At 49.9% G+C, this 19,256-nt stretch overlaps 2 protein-coding genes across 7 annotated transcripts in view; both read right to left on the bottom strand.

Moving 5' to 3' along the window:
* Positions 1 to 443: 443 nt before the first annotated feature.
* On the bottom strand, positions 444 to 2,660 carry LOC145553168 (uncharacterized). Of its 6 annotated transcripts, none has more exons than XM_081611848.1 (2): positions 2,032 to 2,660; positions 444 to 1,980 (listed from the first exon to the last, which is right to left on the bottom strand). In XM_081611848.1, the coding sequence occupies exons 1-2, from the start codon at positions 2,572 to 2,574 to the stop codon at positions 1,564 to 1,566; spliced, it is 960 nt and encodes a 319-aa protein (XP_081467974.1). In that variant the 5' UTR covers positions 2,575 to 2,660; the 3' UTR covers positions 444 to 1,563. The 6 variants fall into 6 exon arrangements, with proteins under 6 accessions (XP_081467974.1, XP_081467996.1, XP_081467988.1 ...); XM_081611870.1 differs by having other exon boundaries at positions 444 to 1,953; positions 2,140 to 2,660; XM_081611862.1 differs by having other exon boundaries at positions 444 to 2,058; positions 2,167 to 2,660.
* A 667-nt stretch (positions 2,661 to 3,327) lies between these two features.
* The window catches only part of wdr17 (WD repeat domain 17), a 22,571-nt gene continuing 6,642 nt past the window's right edge, over positions 3,328 to 19,256 (bottom strand). Inside the window, exons 12-31 of the mRNA XM_017306072.2 lie at positions 19,214 to 19,256; positions 19,023 to 19,138; positions 18,207 to 18,293; positions 17,926 to 18,075; positions 17,733 to 17,863; positions 13,860 to 13,985; positions 12,743 to 12,898; positions 12,611 to 12,675; positions 12,377 to 12,509; positions 12,223 to 12,311; positions 11,565 to 11,664; positions 11,351 to 11,490; positions 11,164 to 11,275; positions 10,945 to 11,086; positions 10,763 to 10,865; positions 10,548 to 10,649; positions 9,241 to 9,336; positions 8,801 to 8,868; positions 4,652 to 4,749; positions 3,328 to 4,583 (exon numbers count right to left, since the gene is read on the bottom strand). The exon at positions 19,214 to 19,256 is cut by the window's right edge and continues 122 nt beyond it. Of these exons, the coding sequence (XP_017161561.2) occupies positions 4,464 to 4,583; positions 4,652 to 4,749; positions 8,801 to 8,868; positions 9,241 to 9,336; positions 10,548 to 10,649; positions 10,763 to 10,865; positions 10,945 to 11,086; positions 11,164 to 11,275; positions 11,351 to 11,490; positions 11,565 to 11,664; positions 12,223 to 12,311; positions 12,377 to 12,509; positions 12,611 to 12,675; positions 12,743 to 12,898; positions 13,860 to 13,985; positions 17,733 to 17,863; positions 17,926 to 18,075; positions 18,207 to 18,293; positions 19,023 to 19,138; positions 19,214 to 19,256 (2,177 nt within the window). The 3' untranslated portion in view covers positions 3,328 to 4,463. The remainder of the gene's footprint in view (positions 4,584 to 4,651; positions 4,750 to 8,800; positions 8,869 to 9,240; positions 9,337 to 10,547; positions 10,650 to 10,762; positions 10,866 to 10,944; positions 11,087 to 11,163; positions 11,276 to 11,350; positions 11,491 to 11,564; positions 11,665 to 12,222; positions 12,312 to 12,376; positions 12,510 to 12,610; positions 12,676 to 12,742; positions 12,899 to 13,859; positions 13,986 to 17,732; positions 17,864 to 17,925; positions 18,076 to 18,206; positions 18,294 to 19,022; positions 19,139 to 19,213) is intronic.

Raw genomic sequence — 19,256 nt, 5'->3', positions numbered from 1 at the left:
AACAAACTAACATTTCGTGTGGAAAAAGACCGACTTGTTCATTTCTGGTCACGTGATACGCGCGTCTCCAATAGAAAGCCTGGAAGCTAAAACACATTTTAAAAGGTTTTCTCCCTACTTGGACGTTTAAATGTGAGCGAACTTAACCGTTATGTGTAAAATTCATCTAGTTTACATTTTATACTCTGAATAAAGCTGCACGGTTGAATTTAATGAAGCCGTTCACGGTTTTTGTTTTACACTCGTTGCCTACAGCGACCTCTTGAGGACATTAAGGGCTTGTTCAGCACAAACTAAGCATTGAGTTTGGGTAAGGTTGCACGTAAAAAAGCCCAAGGAAGTATTCCTGCCATTTTATTTTATTGTTGAGGGGCACAGGCAGATCTCCAGATGCACACATGCAAATAAAACGTAAAGCAAAATGTCGGTGGGGCGTTTTTATAAGAGGAAGTTACAAAACTGTCATACCGCATTTGGCCACCAGAGGGCTCCCCACTCCGCCAAACCATTAAATACTGGTTATAGTTCCGATTTTACATTTTCTCTCCGTAATGTGGAAATCGTGATGAAGGTCTGGATAGAATATCAGCAGAAAAGGTTCAAATGAAATACCAGAAATTACACTAAAGCACAACTCTTAAAATATAAGAAATGACAGCTTAGTAGAATATATAAATAGATTTTAGAAACTTGGATCCTTGTATAAATATTGAAGGTTTTTTTTTTTAAATATTAAATAAATATCCTGAGATGATGAAAGGCTAAAAATACTATATATAATAAAAAAACCAAGACTTTTTATCTGGAGTTATAAGCTGTTTCTAACTCCTGCATTGTAACAGCATTACTCTCATATTTTATATCAATAATTTATTATTAGAACACAATCAGACCTGTTACATAATTTTAAATTGGTGACACCTGATTAATAATGGCTATTAATCACTGATGATGTCATGTTTGACAGACTATAGACACTCTAAGACCATGGCCTCGGATTAGGAGGCCCTGAGCCTCATCCCGGCTGCGATCCGCTCCAGTGAGAGCTGCAGATCACGGTCCGATGAAGCCAACAGGACCACATCATCCACAAACAGCAGAGATGCGATCCTAAGGCCATCGAAACGGATCAACACCTCGGCTGGTCAGATTCTGTCCATGAAGGTAATGAACAGAATCGGTGACAAAGGGCAGCCTTGGCGGAGTCCAACTCTCACCGGAAACGAGCCCGACTTCCTGCCGGACCAGACTCCGACACCGGTCATACGGACCTGACAGCCCGTACCAAAGGGCCCGGTACCCCATACTCAGTGGCGAAACTACGTATTATTCAGGTGGATGCGAAAACATAGATCTACCCTCTCATTCACCGGGCTGAACCCCAACTTACAGGCACCAAGATGGGGGGCAACAAGAATGCCCACTCATGGTAAGTTGCCTCTCATCATGGGCAACTCGAGGGTGGAAATATGTCCGCCTCCACGCCTGACTCCAGAGCCGTGCCCCAGCGACCCGGGTCCGGGCGAAGGAACGTGGTTTCTGGGTTGCACTTTGCCTGGTTCCTCATCCCAGGTCATGAAACCGCGCAGCTCCGATGATCACTGCTATAACCTCCACCATCATAAGGGCTCCTATAACCTCCACCATCATAAGGCCTCCTATAACCTCCACCATCATAAGGGCTCCTATAACCTCCACCATCATAAGGGCTCCTATAACCTCCACCATCATAAGGCCTCCTATAACCTCCACCATCATAAGGCCTCCTATAACCTCCATCATAAGGGCTCCTATAACCTCCACCATCATAAGGGCTCCTATAACCTCCACCATCATAAGGCCTCCTATAACCTCCATCATAAGGGCTCCTGTAACCTCCACCATCATACGGGCTCCTATAACCTCCATCATAAGGGCTCCTATAACCTCCACCATCATAAGGGCTCCTATAACCTCCACCATCATAAGGCCTCCTATAACCTCCATCATAAGGGCTCCTGTAACCTCCACCATCATACGGGCTCCTATAACCTCCACCATCATAAGGGCTCCTATAACCTCCACCGTCATACGGGCTCCTATAACCTCCACCATCATAAGGGCTCCTATAACCTCCACCGTCATAAGGGCTCCTATAACCTCCACCATCATAAGGGCTCCTATAACCTCCACCATCATAAGGGCTCCTATAACCTCCACCGTCATACGGGCTCCTATAACCTCCACCATCATAAGGCCTCCTATAACCTCCATCATAAGGGCTCCTATAACCTCCACCATCATAAGGCCTCCTATAACCTCCATCATAAGGGCTCCTGTAACCTCCACCATCATACGGGCTCCTATAACCTCCATCATAAGGGCTCCTGTAACCTCCACCATCATACGGGCTCCTATAACCTCCACCATCATAAGGGCTCCTATAACCTCCACCATCATAAGGGCTCCTATAACCTCCACCATCATAAGGGCTCCTATAACCTCCACCATCATAAGGGCTCCTATAACCTCCACCATCATAAGGGCTCCTATAACCTCCACCATCATAAGGGCTCCGGTAACCTCCACCATCATAAGGGCTCCTGTAACCCCTCCACCGTCAAAAGGGCTCCTATAACCTCCACCATCATAAGGGCTCCTATAACCTCCACCATCATAAGGGCTCCTATAACCTCCACCATCATAAGGGCTCCTATAACCTCCACCATCATAAGGGCTCCTGTAACCTCCACCATCATAAGGGCTCCTATAACCTCCACCATCATAAGGGCTCCTGTAACCTCCACCATCATAAGGGCTCCTATAACCTCCACCATCATAAGGGCTCCTATAACCTCCACCATCATAAGGGCTCCTATAACCTCCACCATCATAAGGGCTCCTATAGCCTCCACCATCATAAGGGCTCCTATAACCTCCACCATCATAAGGGCTCCTATAGCCTCCACCATCATAAGGGCTCCTATAACCTCCACCATCATAAGGGCAGCCCGTGGAGAGGCGAAGGACTTTACATTTTCTAAAATATACCAGTTTTGTGCTTCCTGCCACACAATAACAGATATTTTGATCCAAGTTTTCAACAGATGCTTCATAAATGTGGGCAAATGAGGGGAAAAACTGATTTGAACAAAATGTAACATCTGTATTTCCAGCCCAACGCAGTCATTCTTTTTATTCAGATTTTAAAAATAGATGCAGCTTTATTTGTTCTTCTTTTCTCCAGTCTGGATTCAACTGGTTTCATTTTCCTCTGATTACGTTACTTTAACTGTTTCTGATATTTTTTACATAAACGTGTAAAAAGTCTGAATCTAAAAAACAGAGTCTGCCATCTTTCCCCTTTATTCCAGTTTTCTTGTTTTTCCAGTCTAACAACCAGATTTACAGCCTCTATGTACACGCTCAGCTGGAAAACAAAAACTGAGAGGTCAGAGGTCACGTCACAGCTACACCAGGTCTAAAAAAGCCCCAGCCTGCAGCTGACCTCTTAAAGTCGCAGTACAGAGGAAGCAAACTCCCAGTTTCAACATAATACATCATCAGGAGTTTAAGGAAATCTTCAGTATGATTCAATAATTTCACATGAACCAAACCAGGAGGAGCAGAAAGAGGCAGCTGGAAAATTAAGATGGCCGTCTCTCCCGTTTTAATGAGCCTCAGATCCATATTTATAATTAAACAGTTAAATATGATTGGTCTCTGGACTCTGGCCTAGTCCAAACCCAGCCGGCTAGCTGGGAAAATAAAACACTTTGATGCGTTTCACCCACTAGAAAATTCAGTTTAATTTCACTAGAAAACATCATGAACACCCGGCTGAGTGTGAACCAATAAATAAACCAATAAATAATAAACTAATTGGTATTTATTAGTGTTCTGGGTTTTATATTAATGTTTGTGTGAACATGATTCTTTAGGGCGACCAGCTTCCCCCCGGGGGCCACGGCCGCCCGCTCTGCCCTCGTTACAGACGCCCCTGGCCTCATCGAAACAGGAAACAGGAAGTGCTCTGCTGCTTCCTGGTTTGTTTCCACACGATGCCAAGCTGGAGAGACGTCAGCAAAGTGTGACCCTTCAACCTGGGAAGGGTCAGAGGTCATCTGAAGTCCCGGGAGGTTCAAAGAAACAACCAGAAACCCCGGAGCTTCACCTCTGACCCTACAGCAGCTAGCAGGTCAAAGGTCACCACCCTGGAAGCCTCTTCTCTCCAGAAACAAGATGGCAGCCGGACGGAGGTCAGCAGAGCTGCAGCTGGATGGAGGACGAGACTTCTGGGACAGAACCGGACCCAGCAGAACCAGCAGAACTAGAACAGAAGCAGCAGGAGGTTCTGCTGGTTCTGGTTCTGTAATGTTTGCAGCGGGTGCAACTTTCTCTGTACTGTGACATGATCAGGAGCAGTAAGAGTTCTGTTCAGCCCGGTACTGGTTCTGCCCCCTCTGCGTCCGGTCCGGTCGAGGTCAGAACGGGTTGATCCGCAGCCCGGTTCCGAGCGGGGAGAACGGGTTGACCTTGGCCCACATCAGAGCGTCGTTCAGAGAAATGGCCGACTTGTTGTCCTCCAGCAGGAACACCGGACCCTGAAGCAAACAGAACCAGAACGTCACGCCGGCCCGGAACCGGGGAACAGAACCGCACGGGCGCTCACCTGGATCCTGTGTCCGGTGAAGCAGGACAGGTGGAGGTCCGAATGGCTCGGCAGGTTGGAGCCCGTTACGTAGTCGGGTCCGACCAGAACCAGCGCGCCTGGAGGAGAAAAGAACCAGAACCAGTCAGGACTGGACCGATCAGAACTGGACCGATCAGAACCAGAACTAGTCAGGACTGGACCGGTCAGAACCAGAACTAGTCAGGACTGGACCTGATCAGAACCAGAACCAGTCAGGACTGGACCAATCAGAACCTAAACCAGAACCGATCACAACCAGAACCGGTCGGACCTGGACCCGATCAGAACCAGAACCCTTCAGGACTGGACCCGATCAGAACCAGAACCAGTCAGGACTGGACCGATCAGAACTGGACCGATCAGAACCAGAACCAGTCAGGACTGGACCGATAAGAACCAGAACCAGTCAGGACTGGACCGATCAGAACCTAAACCAGAACCGATCAGAACCAGAACCGATCAGAACTGGACCCGATCAGAACCAGAACCAGTCAGGACTGGACCAATCAGAACCTAAACCAGAACCAATCAGAACCAGAACCGATCAGGACTGGACCGATCAGAACTGGACCAGTCAGAACCAGAACTAGTCAGGACTGGACCCGATCAGAACCAGAACCTGTCAGAACTGGACCGATAAGAACCAGAACCAATCAGGACTGGACCGATCAGAACCTAAACCAAAACCGATCAGAACCAGAACCGGTCGGATCTGGACCCGATCAGAACCAGAACCCTTCAGGACTGGACCCGATCAGAACCAGAACCAGAACTGATCAGAACAGAACCAGAGCCAGACAGGACTAGACCGATCAGAACCAGAACCAGTCAGGATTGGACCCGATCAGAACCAGAACCGGTCAGAATCAGAACTAGTCAGGACTGGACCGATCAGAACTGGAACCAGAACCGAACAGAACCAGTCAGGACTGGACCGTTCAGAACCTAAACCAGAACCAGAACCAATCAGAACCAGATCCAGTCAGAACTGGACCCAATCAGAACCAGTCAGGACTGGACCGATCAGAACCAGAACTGGACCATATCAGAACTGGACCGATCAGAACCAGAACCCTTCAGGACTGGACCCGATCAGAACTTTGTATGTAATAATCTGGATAATCTTCACATTTAAAAATAAATGCAGGATGAAATAAAATTTTTTTAAATACCAGTTATTTAATTTCATCATTTAAAATGTTTAACATTATTTAATGAGAAATTTATTTACTTAATTTTTATTTAATTTTGTCCCTTTCGGCCTTCCATAGAACACAGAAACCATCAAATACTGAAATAATTCATTAATTTATCATGTGACTGAAATATTTCCAAACCGACTGGTTAATTATTCAAATATTTAATTTATTTAGTGAATAAATTAAAACGTTTAATTAATTCATGAAAAATTTATTCATATATTTAAATGAAATATTCTCAATTTTATCCAACTAAGGAGATTTAAATAATTATTTCTTGAGTTATTTATTGTAATTTGGGACTGTTTGCCCTCCGTACTGACGGCGACTCTGGCCTGGCTCCTGGCAGGGTTCTGGTCGGGTTCTGTAGCGGCTCCTGGCAGGGTTCTGGTCGGGTTCTGTAGCAGCTCCTGACAGGGTTCTGGTCGGGTTCTGTAGCGGCTCCTGACAGGGTTCTGGTCGGGTTCTGTAGCGGCTCCTGACAGGGTTCTGTAGCGGCTCCTGGCAGGGTTCTGGTCGGGTTCTGTAGCGGCTCCTGACAGGGTTCTGGTCGGGTTCTGTAGCGGCTCCTGACAGGGTTCTGTAGCGGCTCCTGGCAGGGTTCTGGTCGGGTTCTGTAGCAGCTCCTGGCAGGGTTCTGGTCGGGTTCTGTAGCGGCTCCTGGCAGGGTTCTGGTCGGGTTCTGTAGCGGCTCCTGACAGGGTTCTGTAGCGGCTCCTGGCAGGGTTCTGGTCGGGTTCTGTTGCAGCTCCTGGCAGGGTTCTGGTCGGGTTCTGTAGCGGCTCCTGGCAGGGTTCTGGTCGGGTTCTGTAGCGGCTCCTGCCAGGGTTCTGTAGCGGCTCCTGCCAGGGTTCTGTAGCGGCTCCTGACAGGGTTCTGGTCGGGTTCTGTAGCGGGTCCTGGAAGGGTTCTGATCGGGTTCTGTAGCGGCTCCTGACAGGGTTCTGGTCGGGTTCTGTAGCGGCTCCTGACAGGGTTCTGTAGCGGCTCCTGCCAGGGTTCTGTAGCGGCTCCTGACAGGGTTCTGGTCGGGTTCTGTAGCGGGTCCTGGCAGGGTTCTGGTCGGGTTCTGTAGCGGCTCCTGACAGGGTTCTGGTCGGGTTCTGTAGCGGCTCCTGACAGGGTTCTGGTCGGGTTCTGTAGCGGCTCCTGACAGGGTTCTGTAGCGGCTCCTGACAGGGTTCTGTAGCGGCTCCTGACAGGGTTCTGGTCGGGTTCTGTAGCAGCTCCTGACAGGGTTCTGTAGCGGCTCCTGACAGGGTTCTGTAGCGGCTCCTGACAGGGTTCTGTAGCGGCTCCTGACAGGGTTCTGTAGCGGCTCCTGACAGGGTTCTGGTCGGGTTCTGTAGCAGCTCCTGACAGGGTTCTGTAGCGGCTCCTGACAGGGTTCTGTAGCGGCTCCTGACAGGGTTCTGGTCGGGTTCTGTAGCGGCTCCTGGCAGGGTTCTGGTCGGGTTCTGTAGCGGCTCCTGCCAGGGTTCTGGTCGGGTTCTGTAGCAGCTCCTGACAGGGTTCTGTAGCGGCTCCTGACAGGGTTCTGTAGCGGCTCCTGGCAGGGTTCTGGTCGGGTTCTGTAGCAGCTCCTGGCAGGGTTCTGGTCGGGATCTGTAGCGGCTCCTGCCAGGGTTCTGTAGCGGCTCCTGACAGGGTTCTGTAGCGGCTCCTGGCAGGGTTCTGGTCGGGTTCTGTAGCGGCTCCTGACAGGGTTCTGTAGTGGCTCCTGGCAGGGTTCTGGTCGGGTTCTGTAGCGGCTCCTGACAGGGTTCTGTAGCGGCTCCTGGCAGGGTTCTGGTCGGGTTCTGTAGCGGCTCCTGCCAGGGTTCTGTAGCGGCTCCTGACAGGGTTCTGTAGTGGCTCCTGACAGGGTTCTGTAGCGGCTCCTTACAGGGTTCTGGTTGGGTTCTGTAGCAGCTCCTGACAGGGTTCTGTAGCGGCTCCTGGCAGGGTTCTGGTCGGGTTCTGTAGCGGCTCCTGACAGGGTTCTGTAGCGGCTCCTGGCAGGGTTCTGGTCGGGTTCTGTAGCGGCTCCTGGCAGGGTTCTGTAGCGGCTCCTGGCAGAGTTCTGGTCGGGTTCTGTAGCGGCTCCTGACAGGGTTCTGTAGTGGCTCCTTACAGGGTTCTGGTTGGATTCTGTAGCGGCTCCTGGCAGGGTTCTGGTCGGGTTCTGTAGCGCCTCCTGACAGGGTTCTGTAGCGGCTCCTGGCAGGGTTCTGGTCGGGTTCTGTAGTGGCTCCTGGCAGGGTTCTGGTCGGGTTCTGTAGCGGCTCCTGACAGGGTTCTGTAGTGGCTCCTTACAGGGTTCTGGTTGGGTTCTGTAGCGGCTCCTGACAGGGTTCTGTAGCGGCTCCTTACAGGGTTCTGGTTGGGTTCTGTAGCAGCTCCTGACAGGGTTCTGTAGCGGCTCCTGGCAGGGTTCTGGTCGGGTTCTGTAGCGGCTCCTGACAGGGTTCTGTAGCGGCTCCTGGCAGGGTTCTGGTCGGGTTCTGTAGCGGCTCCTGGCAGGGTTCTGTAGCGGCTCCTGGCAGGGTTCTGGTCGGGTTCTGTAGCGGCTCCTGACAGGGTTCTGTAGTGGCTCCTTACAGGGTTCTGGTTGGATTCTGTAGCGGCTCCTGGCAGGGTTCTGGTCGGGTTCTGTAGCGGCTCCTGACAGGGTTCTGTAGCGGCTCCTGGCAGGGTTCTGGTCGGGTTCTGTAGCGGCTCCTGACAGGGTTCTGTAGCGGCTCCTGACAGGGTTCTGTAGCGGCTCCTGACAGGGTTCTGGTTGGGTTCTGTAGCGGCTCCTGACAGGGTTCTGTAGCGGCTCCTGACAGGGTTCTGGTTGGGTTCTGTAGCGGCTCCTGGCAGGGTTCTGGTCGGGTTCTGTAGCGGCTCCTGACAGGGTTCTGGTTGGGTTCTGTAGCGGCTGCTGGCAGGGTTCTGGTCGGGTTACCTGGTTCGGTGGGCTGGATCTTCCTCTGCAGGCGGCTGAACTCTTCCCTCTGACTCTCTGATGGAGGACTGGGGACGACAGAGACAGTTTGGACAGGCTGGACATGTTGGACTGGAGGAAGACGAGAGTGATGAAGAGGAGGATGAGGAAGAGGAGGAAATGTTTTTAAAATCTGAAAAGTGTGGAGAGCAGACCCTCAGCTGGTTAGCCAGAGAAGTAACCATGGTAACTTTACGGCTAAGTAGAAATGCACGCCACACTTTTCAGATTATTATGGTTTAAAACAGAATAAAACCAGGAATCATTTTCCCTCCATCATCACTGATGGTTTTCCGGGTCTCAAATCTGCTCCCCCTCTTCGTCGCTCTCCCCCGCGCTGCTGCGTTGCCACGGTGACCCGAGCAGCAGAGCAGGAAGTGAGCACGGCGGCGATGGCCGACCTGCCGGGCTGCGTCGCCGCGCGCCACGCCTCCAGCTCCGCCGACAGCTGCTGGATCTGCAGAGGAACGCCGACCTCCCGCCGCTTCAGCAGCTGGCTGAGACACACAGAGAGGGGGGTCAGGGGCCGTCGCCATGGAGACGCTGCTCCACCTGCAGGGGGCGCCACAGCTCAGGAGCCTTTAGTGACATGTTGGCTGTAATTTGGTTGTTTTTCCGGTTTTATAATTTTTTGTTTAATGACTTCAACATTTTATTATTTTCTGATAAAAATCCAAACTCCTTAAAAACATCTCTGAGTTAAAACAGGAAGTTTGTCCCGGAATATTATTCTCCATTTATGGGATTTTACTGGCATCATCTGTCAACATAAAACGATTTGGAGAGAAGAAGAGAAACAATTTCTGATGTTTATCCTGTTTTCTGATTGGCTGCCAGTTAAATTTCTTAATAAAAATAAAATAAAAAGACAAAAGCAACTGACACTCCTGCAAAATAAACTAATCTGCGGAGATTAAGCACAGTTGATGGGATTAACATAAAAATATCACACGTTTTCTCATCCAAAGAGGAGATTGTGGTGGAGTATTTGGTAATATGTTCAACATCAGATTAATAAAATGTTACTGATCAAATTTTCCTCCACAGAAATGATTAACAGCATTTATGCTAAATGAACGTAATAATTATTGAACAGCGAATAAAAGAGATTAAAATGTAAAACTGAACGTTATTTTAATATTCTGTAACTAATGGAGACCAGAAGCTGACCTTTGACCTAACGTAGCGGTTTTCTGCAAAGATAGTCTCATAAAGACGAGGTCTCACTCTCAGGAAAATAAAATAGTAATAATAAACTGCAGTTGCTCTCCATGATAATCATGACATTCAGTTAGTTTGGAGCTGTTAATGTTGTTTCAGTAAACTAAACATTTATTTCAAATAAACTACTGTAATCTCAGGACTATTGAGAACACCCATTAATTAAAAAAATGTAATAATATTATAAATAAAGGTCACATTTATCTAAGCTGCAGGTTTCCGCCTTCGGGGTTTCCTTTGAGTTTTATTATAATCATTTGACTTTTTTATCTACTTTATTAACAAAATTGTGAGTAAAAAATTAACATTTTTATTTAATGTTAAAACATGCAGAACATCCTTGCTAAACATAATATAAACGGTTCGTTTGTGTCAGACTCCGGTGGAGCAGAGCTCTCTGCAGAGTGGGTCCCTCATGAAAGACTACAAACATGGCGGACAGGAGAGCCTGGTTACCATGGTTACGGGTGTGTCGGTTCATTCGTACCTGGTGAACTCGTAGAGAGCAGGAACGATGCTGCAGTAGCTCCGTCTGATGGCCAGTAGGCCTCCGATGTAACCGCACAGGATCAGCAGCTCACTGCGCTCTCTGCACGCACACACACACACACACACGCGCACACACACACACACACACACACACAGAGAGAGTTACGACAGCCAGGGCGAGGGCCTGGCGTCCTGCGGAGCCGAGTTCCTCACTGGGTGAGCCTGGGCAGGACGAGCCGGTCGGTCCGGATGTAGCTCAGCAGGTCCAGGATTGGCTGAACGCCGTCCACCGTCCAATCAGATCCGGCCAGCTGCTCTGATGAGCAGCGACACGCAGCGTGAGATTCACAGCGGGCGCTCGCTCACAGCCGACACGCAGCGCAGCAAACAGTTACCTTTCAGGAAGCTGAGGCCCATCTGCAGGGCGAGTTCAGGCTCAGAGCTCAGCAGGTGGAACTTCACGGCGGAGAACAGATCGCCGTCGGCCGCCGCGGCTACTGCCAGATCCGAGCACTCATCCAGGGAGGGAAGGCCGCACTGCAACGACGAAAACAACAACGATTTAAGTCCCAGAGAATACGGTCAAACTGTAAGCTGGGCAGAGGTCGCCTCACCCGCTGGTGCAGCTGGTTGATCTCTGCAGCACCTCCTGGGTGGAAGGCGCACAGCTTGGCCAGCAAGACGTGATTATCAGGGATCATCTGCAGCAGGTCGGCGGAGAGCTCCCTGAGAACAACAGACATCCTAACAGACCAGCAGAAAACACGGATCTCCTCACATAGAAGCGGGCTGCACGTCTACCATGTTGGGGCCGTCATGTATTTCCTGGCCAACAGCTCCAGGCAGTAACCTGTGCTCTGATTGGCTGCCTCTCCCAGGACCAGTCCCACGCACGCAGCCAGCTCCAACTCGTTTCCCCGGATCAGGCTGGCCATGGCCGACTGCAGGACAGAAACCTGGCTTCAGAACTGAGGAGGGAACCTGGAAAATCCTGGGGGAACCTGGAGAAACCTACCTGGATGTTGTCGACCGCCAGGTGGCAGCATGCGGCCAGGACGGAGCAGCCATCTTGGAAGTACCACTCGGCCAGCTCCTTACAGACGTGATGAAGGAGGCTGAAGGCAGGAAGACGAAACGTTATTATTATTTCTGCTCACTGAGTTAAATAAAGATTTACTGTTGGCAGGTTAAACACCATGAGAAACTGGTTAGTATAAAAAGTAAAACTATATTAAAAAGTATTTTGTTCTAAAATCATTTAAGATAAATATGCTAATTAGTCTAATCCAAACTAAATTAAAATATGCTGAGGAGGGATTAAATTATTTGTAATATTAAATCTTACCTTATAAAGGAAGCTAAGTTAGCTTTAGCTAAATTAATTTAACTCCTAAACTAAACCAAAACATGACAGCATAAGCTAAAATAAACTAAGCGACTAACTTGGGATAAAGCAAGCTAAGCTAAGCTAAGCTACAGCTAAAGCTAAAGCTAATATAATACAAGTTAAACGAATGTGGGTTAAAATAAGAAATGCTAAGATGGGCTAGGCTAAGGCAGCTAATCTAGTGTAGGCTAAAGGAAGCTAGCTTAAGCTAAGCTAATGTTGTGGATCCTTATCAATGCTGCTGATGATCCCTAAGCGATGAACCGGGTTCCTGCCGCCTCCGTACCTCTGGTACTGCTGCCTGTTGTCCACGTCGTTGGCCGTGTGGTTGATGGACGAACTCTGCGGGGAACGGATGTTCCCTTCACACGCTCCCTGCAAACAGCGGCTGCTCAGACCCGGCCAGCTGGGCGCACCTGGTGTCCCCCCCCCTCTGTTACCTGTACGATCAGCAGGGCCTCCAGCAGCTGCCCCCTGCTGGTGAAGAACGATACGAGCTTCTTAATGTCGCCGGTGGCGATGCAGTACGGGATGGCGTCATCGTTATCGTCGGCCATCAGCTGATCGGCTCGTCTGCAGAAACACCACCCAGTTACTGACAGAACAGAACCAGAACCGGATCAGAACCAAAACCAGAACAGAACCAGAACCTGCTCTGGTTCTGAGTGCCTTACCTCTGCATAAGTTTCTTCCAGTACTTCATGGAGACTCCGGGCGCCACCGCCAAGGCTTTCTCCCACTGAAACAGACGGCGGGTTCAGGGAGCTGAACAGAACCTGTGTTTGGGCCGGTGGCCCGGTTCTCACCTGTCCCAGCTCCACCATGAGCTCGCAGTACCTCTGGATCTGACCCAGCCTCAGGTGGATCTCTGCTGCTTCCTTCAGACGCTCCTCTTTGCTCGGCGCGCCGATTCCTCCGCCGAACTTCGACATCTTAACGATCGTCAGCTCCTGAGCTTCAGACTGAAACAATGAAGAAATAAAACATAAAACATTAAAACATAAAACATGAATGATTCCAGGGTTATTTCTGCCAGCAGGTTAACTAAAAACTAATTTAGTATTTCAAATATTTTAAATCCCTTAAAGGGATTTTATCTGATTGAATAAAGCTAGAGGTTCATCGTTATTAACAATAACAATAGAATAAAATGCATAAATATACATTTTCATCAGAATAGCAAAGTAAAAACTTATTTTGTTTATTAATCTTTGCTCTATTTACCTATATATATTATTTAACTGATCATTTAGTTTAATCAACTTAAAAATGTTTTTTTTTTCTACAAACTGTTTATATTGTTGTAAATTTGTTATTAACTAATTAAATCTTTTTGTGCATCACATCTGGTAGCTTCTGATTACATGTATTTTATTGGCACTAATTTAATTTTAAATGCTACTTCTGAATGAGATAAATGAACAAATTAACTAGTTAAAATCAAAATAAAAGAAATACAAGGAAAAATAACTCAATTTGAAAAATATACAGTAAATTATTTTTCAAACTTAAAAAAACACATTAATAAATAATTAACTTTTAAAACTTATCTTTTTCATTTTATTGCTGTTTTTTTTTGTTTAGTTCACTTTTTCACTTTTGTCTGAAGAATAATTTAAAACATTTTTAACTATTTTTGTTTTAGTCTTACTATTTTTCACACTTCAGATTAAACTTTTTTTTTTCTGTTCACAGAAAACACTGAACCCTTTCAAAATAAAAGCATTTCTTTAATATGTTGAGATCCTTTAGTTTTAGCGGTTATGAACAGTTTAGGAACGTTTCTGCTTAACCAAACAACTAAAGCGCTGATTGTCATTTCCTACTGTTAAATTCAGACGCTGTTGTTTTAGATGCCTCTCTTTGTGATTGGCTGTCTGCCTGCTGGGGGGCGGAGCCTGCAGCGTTACCTGAGCAGCTCACCGTCTTAAACTTCACCAGGTGTTTCATGTGCATCACGCCTTTGCTGTAGCTGGCAGGAAGCAGCGAGTCGTCCTGGCCGTTGATGACGAACACCAGGTCCCACAGGTTGCTGCTGCCCCCTGGAGGCTGAGGGCGACACTGCACATGCTCAACACATCCAGCAGAACCTCATCCGGAACCAAACGGTCCGATCCACCAGCCGACGGAGGCGCCGGCCATCAGCAGATTAAAGATTTACCCGGAATGCAGAGATTATGTCATGCAGCTTCTTGCTTTGACTGAAGCGTCAGAAAAAGTCTGGATGAGATTTGGGTTGCAGCTAACAGCGCCATCTACAGGTCAGCGTCACTATTTTCCCTGAGATTCATCACCAGAATGTTGGCGGGAGGGTTGGAGTTACAGCAGGACAGCAGCAGGGGGCGCCAGAGGCAACGTGAGCTGATTATCTCATTATCCGCTGCTGCTTGTTTACCTGGAAACTCAGGCTCAGCAGGAAGCTCCCGGCCCAGAGGGACCGGTTCTGCTGAGACCGGTTCTGCTGAGACCGGTTCTACTGAGACTGGTTCTGCTGAGACCGGTTCTGCTGAGACCGGTTCTGGTGCAGACCGGTTCTGCTGCAGGCCGGTTCTGGTGAGACCGGTTCTGCTGAGACCGGTTCTGCTGAGACCGGTTCTACTGAGACTGGTTCTGCTGAGACCGGTTCTGCTGAGACCGGTTCTGGTGCAGACCGGTTCTGGTGCAGACCGGTTCTGGTGCAGACTGGTTCTGGTGAGACCGGTTCTACTGAGACCAGTTCTACTGAGACCGGTTCTGGTGAGACCGGTTCTGGTGCAGACCGGTTCTGGTGCAGACCGGTTCTGGTGAGACCGGTTCTACTGAGACCGGTTCTGGTGCAGACCGGTTCTGGTGCAGACCGGTTCTGGTGAGACCAGTTCTGGTGCAGACCGGTTCTGGTGCAGACCGGTTCTGCTGAGACCGGTTCTGGTGCAGACCGGTTCTGGTGCAGACCGGTTCTGCTGAGACCGGTTCTGGTGCAGACCGGTTCTGGTGAGACCGGTTCTGGTGAGACCGGTTCTGGTGCAGACCGGTTCTGGTGCAGACCGGTTCTGGTGAGACCGGTTCTGGTGAAAAGCTCAGAAATCGTCTGCAGACATCAGGTTTCATGAAATCAGTGAGAAACTGCAAACATCCAGTTACTAAAACACAGAACATTTAGGTTTCTATGGAAACCGCCAGAGCTGGGAAATGCATCTTAACGAGATTTTAAAAAATTAATTAAAGCAAGAGTTTTATCTCATAAACCAGAATGTTGCTTTTAAGTAAAAAAATACCAGAAAAACTCTTGGGAGTTTTAGACTCCATCTAGAAGAAACAGGAGAGTCACAGAGAGCCTCTTAAAGGGCCAGTACTGTGTTTTCCAGCCCCACAGGGCTATCAGTAGCTCTATCTGTAGCTCTATCAGTAGCTCTATCTGTAGCTCTATCAGTAGCGCTATCAGTAGCTCTATCAGTAGCTCTATCAGTAGCTCTATCAGTAGCTCTATCAGTAGCTCTATCTGTAGCTCTATCAGTAGCGCTATCAGTAGCTCTATCAGTAGCTCTATCAGTAGCTCTATCAGTAGCTCTATCAGTAGCTCTATCTGTAGCTCTATCAGTAGCGCTATCAGTAGCGCTATCAATAGCTCTATCAGTAGCTCTATCAGTAGCTCTATCAGTAGCGCTATCAGTAGCTCTATCAGTAGCTCTATCAGTAGCTCTATCTGTAGCTCTATCAGTAGCGCTATCAGTAGCTCTATCTGTAGCTCTATCAGTAGCTCTATCAGTAGCTCTATCTGTAGCTCTATCAGTAGCTCTATCTGTAGCGCTATCAGTAGCTCTATCTGTAGCTCTATCTGTAGCGCTATCAGTAGCTCTATCAGTAGCTCTATCTGTAGCTCTATCAGTAGCTCTATCTGTAGCGCTATCAGTAGCTCTATCTGTAGCTCTATCAGTAGCTCTATCAGTAGCTCTATCAGTAGCTCTATCTGTAGCGCTATCAGTAGCTCTATCAGTAGCTCTATCTGTAGCTCTATCAGTAGCGCTATCAGTAGCGCTATCAGTAGCTCTATCAGTAGCTCTATCAGTAGCTCTATCAGTAGCGCTATCAGTAGCGCTATCAGTAGCTCTATCAGTAGCTCTATCAGTAGCGCTATCAGTAGCGCTATCAGTAGCGCTATCAGTAGCTCTATCAGTAGCTCTATCTGTAGCTCTATCAGTAGCGCTATCAGTAGCTCTATCAGTAGCTATATCAGTAGCTCTATCAGTAGCTCTATCAGTAGCTCTATCAGTAGCTCTATCAGTAGCTCTATGTTACCTTCAGTTGTTACAAAAATCAAATATGATTTTTAAAGAATTAACTTCCTGATGTAACGCCATGAAATTGGGTCTCTGTCTCTTTAAGAAACTCCTGCTCTGTCCGAAGCTCCGCCTCCAGGAAGTCATCCCAACTTTAAGGATAAACCTTTTATCCTTAAATTTACATAAAATTTAAGGATAAAAGATTTACATAAAAAATAAAGTTTTAATGAGAAAGTTTGCTTGATGAAGAGGAGCCTGATGACATCAGACCCCCTGCTGACCCCGATGACATCAGACCCCTGCTGACCCCGATGACATCAGACCCCTGCTCACCCCGATGACATCAGACCCCCTGCTGACCCCGATGACATCAGACCCCTGCTGACCCCGATGACATCAGACCCCATGCTGTCCCCGATGACATCAGACCCCTGCTGACCCCGATGACATCAGACCCCATGCTGTCCCTGATGACATCAGACCCCTGCTGTCCCCGATTACATCAGACCCCTACTGACCCCGATGACATCAGACCCCCTGCTAACCCCGATGACATCAGACCCCATGCTGTCCCTGATGACATCAGACCCCTGCTGTCCCCGATTACATCAGACCCCTACTGTCCCTGATGACATCAGACCCCCTGCTGACCCCGATGACATCAGACCCCCTGCTGACCTCTATGACATCAGACCCCCTGCTGACCCTGATGACATCAGACCCCCTGCTGACCTCGATGACATCAGACCCCCTGCTGACCCCGGTGATATCAGACCCCTGCTGATCCCGGTGACATCAGACCCCTGCTGACCCTGATGACATCAGACCCCTGCTGACCCCGATGACATCAGACCCCTGCTGACCCCGATGACATCAGACCCCATGCTGTCCCCGATGACATCAGACCCCATGCTGTCCCTGATGACATCAGACCCCCTGCTGTCCCCGATTACATCAGACCCCTACTGACCCCGATGACATCAGACCCCCTGCTGACCCCGATGACATCAGACCCCATGCTGTCCCTGATGACATCAGACCCCCTGCTGACCCCGATGACATCAGACCCCCTGCTGACCTCGATGACATCAGACCCCCTGCTGACCCTGATGACATCAGACCCCCTGCTGACCTCGATGACATCAGACCCCCTGCTGACCCCGGTGATATCAGACCCCTGCTGACCCTGATGACATCAGCCCCCCTGCTGACCCCGGTGACATCAGACCCCCTGCTGACCCCGAGGACATCAGACCCCCTGCTGACTCTAATGACATCAGACCCCCTGCTGACCCTGATGACATCAGACCCCCTGATGACATCAGAACCCTGCTGACCCTGGTGACATCAGACCCCCTGCTGACCCTGATGACATCAGACCCCCTGCTGACCCTGATGACATCAGACCCCCTGCTGACCCTGAAGACATCAGACCCCCTGCTGACCCTGAAGACATCAGACCCCCTGCTGACCCTGATGACATCAGACCCCCTGCTGACCCTGATGACATCAGACCCCCTGCTGACCCCGAACTCACAGAGAAACTCTCGAAGAACCAGCGCAGCTTCCTGGACCGGCCGTCTCCACTCAGCTTGTCCAGCTCCTGCTTGATGTCTCTGGACACTTTCCCACAGAGCAGCGGCGGCGAGCCGGGGACCATGGCCGCGTCTGTGGGGAGAGACGGGTCAGAACCAGAACTGGGCCAGAACCGGGCCTCCAGCAGGGCTCACCTGTGTTCCCGATGATCCGGTCCCAGGGCGTCTCCGTCAGGATGTTGAGCAGCAGAGGACAGACAAGCGGCGTGAGGGACCAGAGACGGACGGTGCTGTCCCTGCTGCAGCTCGCCATGGTGAAGGGACGGTTGTGGTGACACGTCAGACCTGGGGGGATGTAGGGGGACGGAGGAGGACAGAGGGGGACAGGGGGACAGAGGGTAGGACAGGGGGACAGAGGGGACTTCAGAGACCTGGACAGCCTCAACAGGGGCTCCTGGTGTCTCTCTGTGTCTCACCGTAGACGTCGGCTCCGTGGTCGAAGACGGTGTCCAGACACGTTCCGTCCCTGGTGTCCCACACTCTGATCGTATAATCCCAGGATCCTGCAGAACCAGAGACCAATGAGGACGGACCGGTCCCACCTTTTTCCATGTCAGCTGAATCTGATGCCAAGAGACGGATGATCTGGGAAAACATGGAGCTGCTGCCGACGTCTGGATGGACGCGGCGTTCTCCACAACCAATCAGAGCCCAGAGATCCATCACAGATCACCACAACAACCAATCAGAGCCCAGAGATCCATCACAGATCACCACAACAACCAATCAGAGCCCAGAGATCCATCACAGATCATCAAGTCAAACCGTCACGACACGAGACACAAATGTTTCACAAAAACTGCAGCTGTAAACCAAACTTATGGACAAATAGTTCAGCAAGTCCCAGCGGGTCGCACTGGTCCCAGCACTGGTCCCAGCACTGGTCCCAGCACTGGTCACAGCACTGGTCCCAGCACTGGTCCCAGCACTGGTCCAGCACTGGTCCCAGCACTGGACCCAGCACTGGTCCCAGCATTGGTCCCAGCACTGGTCCCAGCACCGGTCCAGTACTGGTCCCAGCACCGGTCCCAGCATTGGTCCCAGTGCTGGTCCCAGCATTGGTCCCAGCATTGGTCCCAGTACTGGTCCCAGCATTGGTCCCAACACCGGTCCAGCACTGGTCCCAGCACTGGGCCCAGCACCGGTCCAGTACTGGTCCCAGCATTGGTCCCAGCACTGGGCCCAGCACCGGTCCAGTACTGGTCCCAGCACTGGGCCCAGCGGTTCTGTACCTGAGATGAGCAGGTAGGGAACCTCGGTGTTCCACATCAGGCCTCGGACCGGCGCCGTGTGTCCGCTCAGAACGTTGATGCAGGCGTCCTGGGTGTAGTCCCAGATCCGGACCGTTCTGCTCACACAGAACCAGAACCATAGAACCAGAACAGCTTTCTGAGCCGGAGGCCCGGTTGGTCCAGAACCTCACCCGTCGTCGGAGCCGGAGCAGAGGATCCCCTCCCTGAGCGGCG

Source organism: Poecilia reticulata, chromosome 1 (assembly GCF_904066995.2).
Source record: "Poecilia reticulata chromosome 1, P_reticulata-male-v2, whole genome shotgun sequence".
NCBI classification, from domain to species: Eukaryota; Metazoa; Chordata; class Actinopteri; order Cyprinodontiformes; family Poeciliidae; genus Poecilia; species Poecilia reticulata.
This window is presented reverse-complemented; position numbering and strand designations above follow the sequence as displayed.

Bases quoted from the DNA above. Each gene is read 5' to 3' on its own strand.
- LOC145553168 (XM_081611848.1), bottom strand. From the start codon at position 2,574: ATGATGGTGGAGGTTACCGGAGCCCTTATGATGGTGGAGGTTATAGGA. The intron at 1,981-2,031 runs GTTATAGGAGCC...CTTATGATGGAG, and splicing joins GAGCCCTTATGATGGTGGAG to GTTATAGGAGGCCTTATGAT.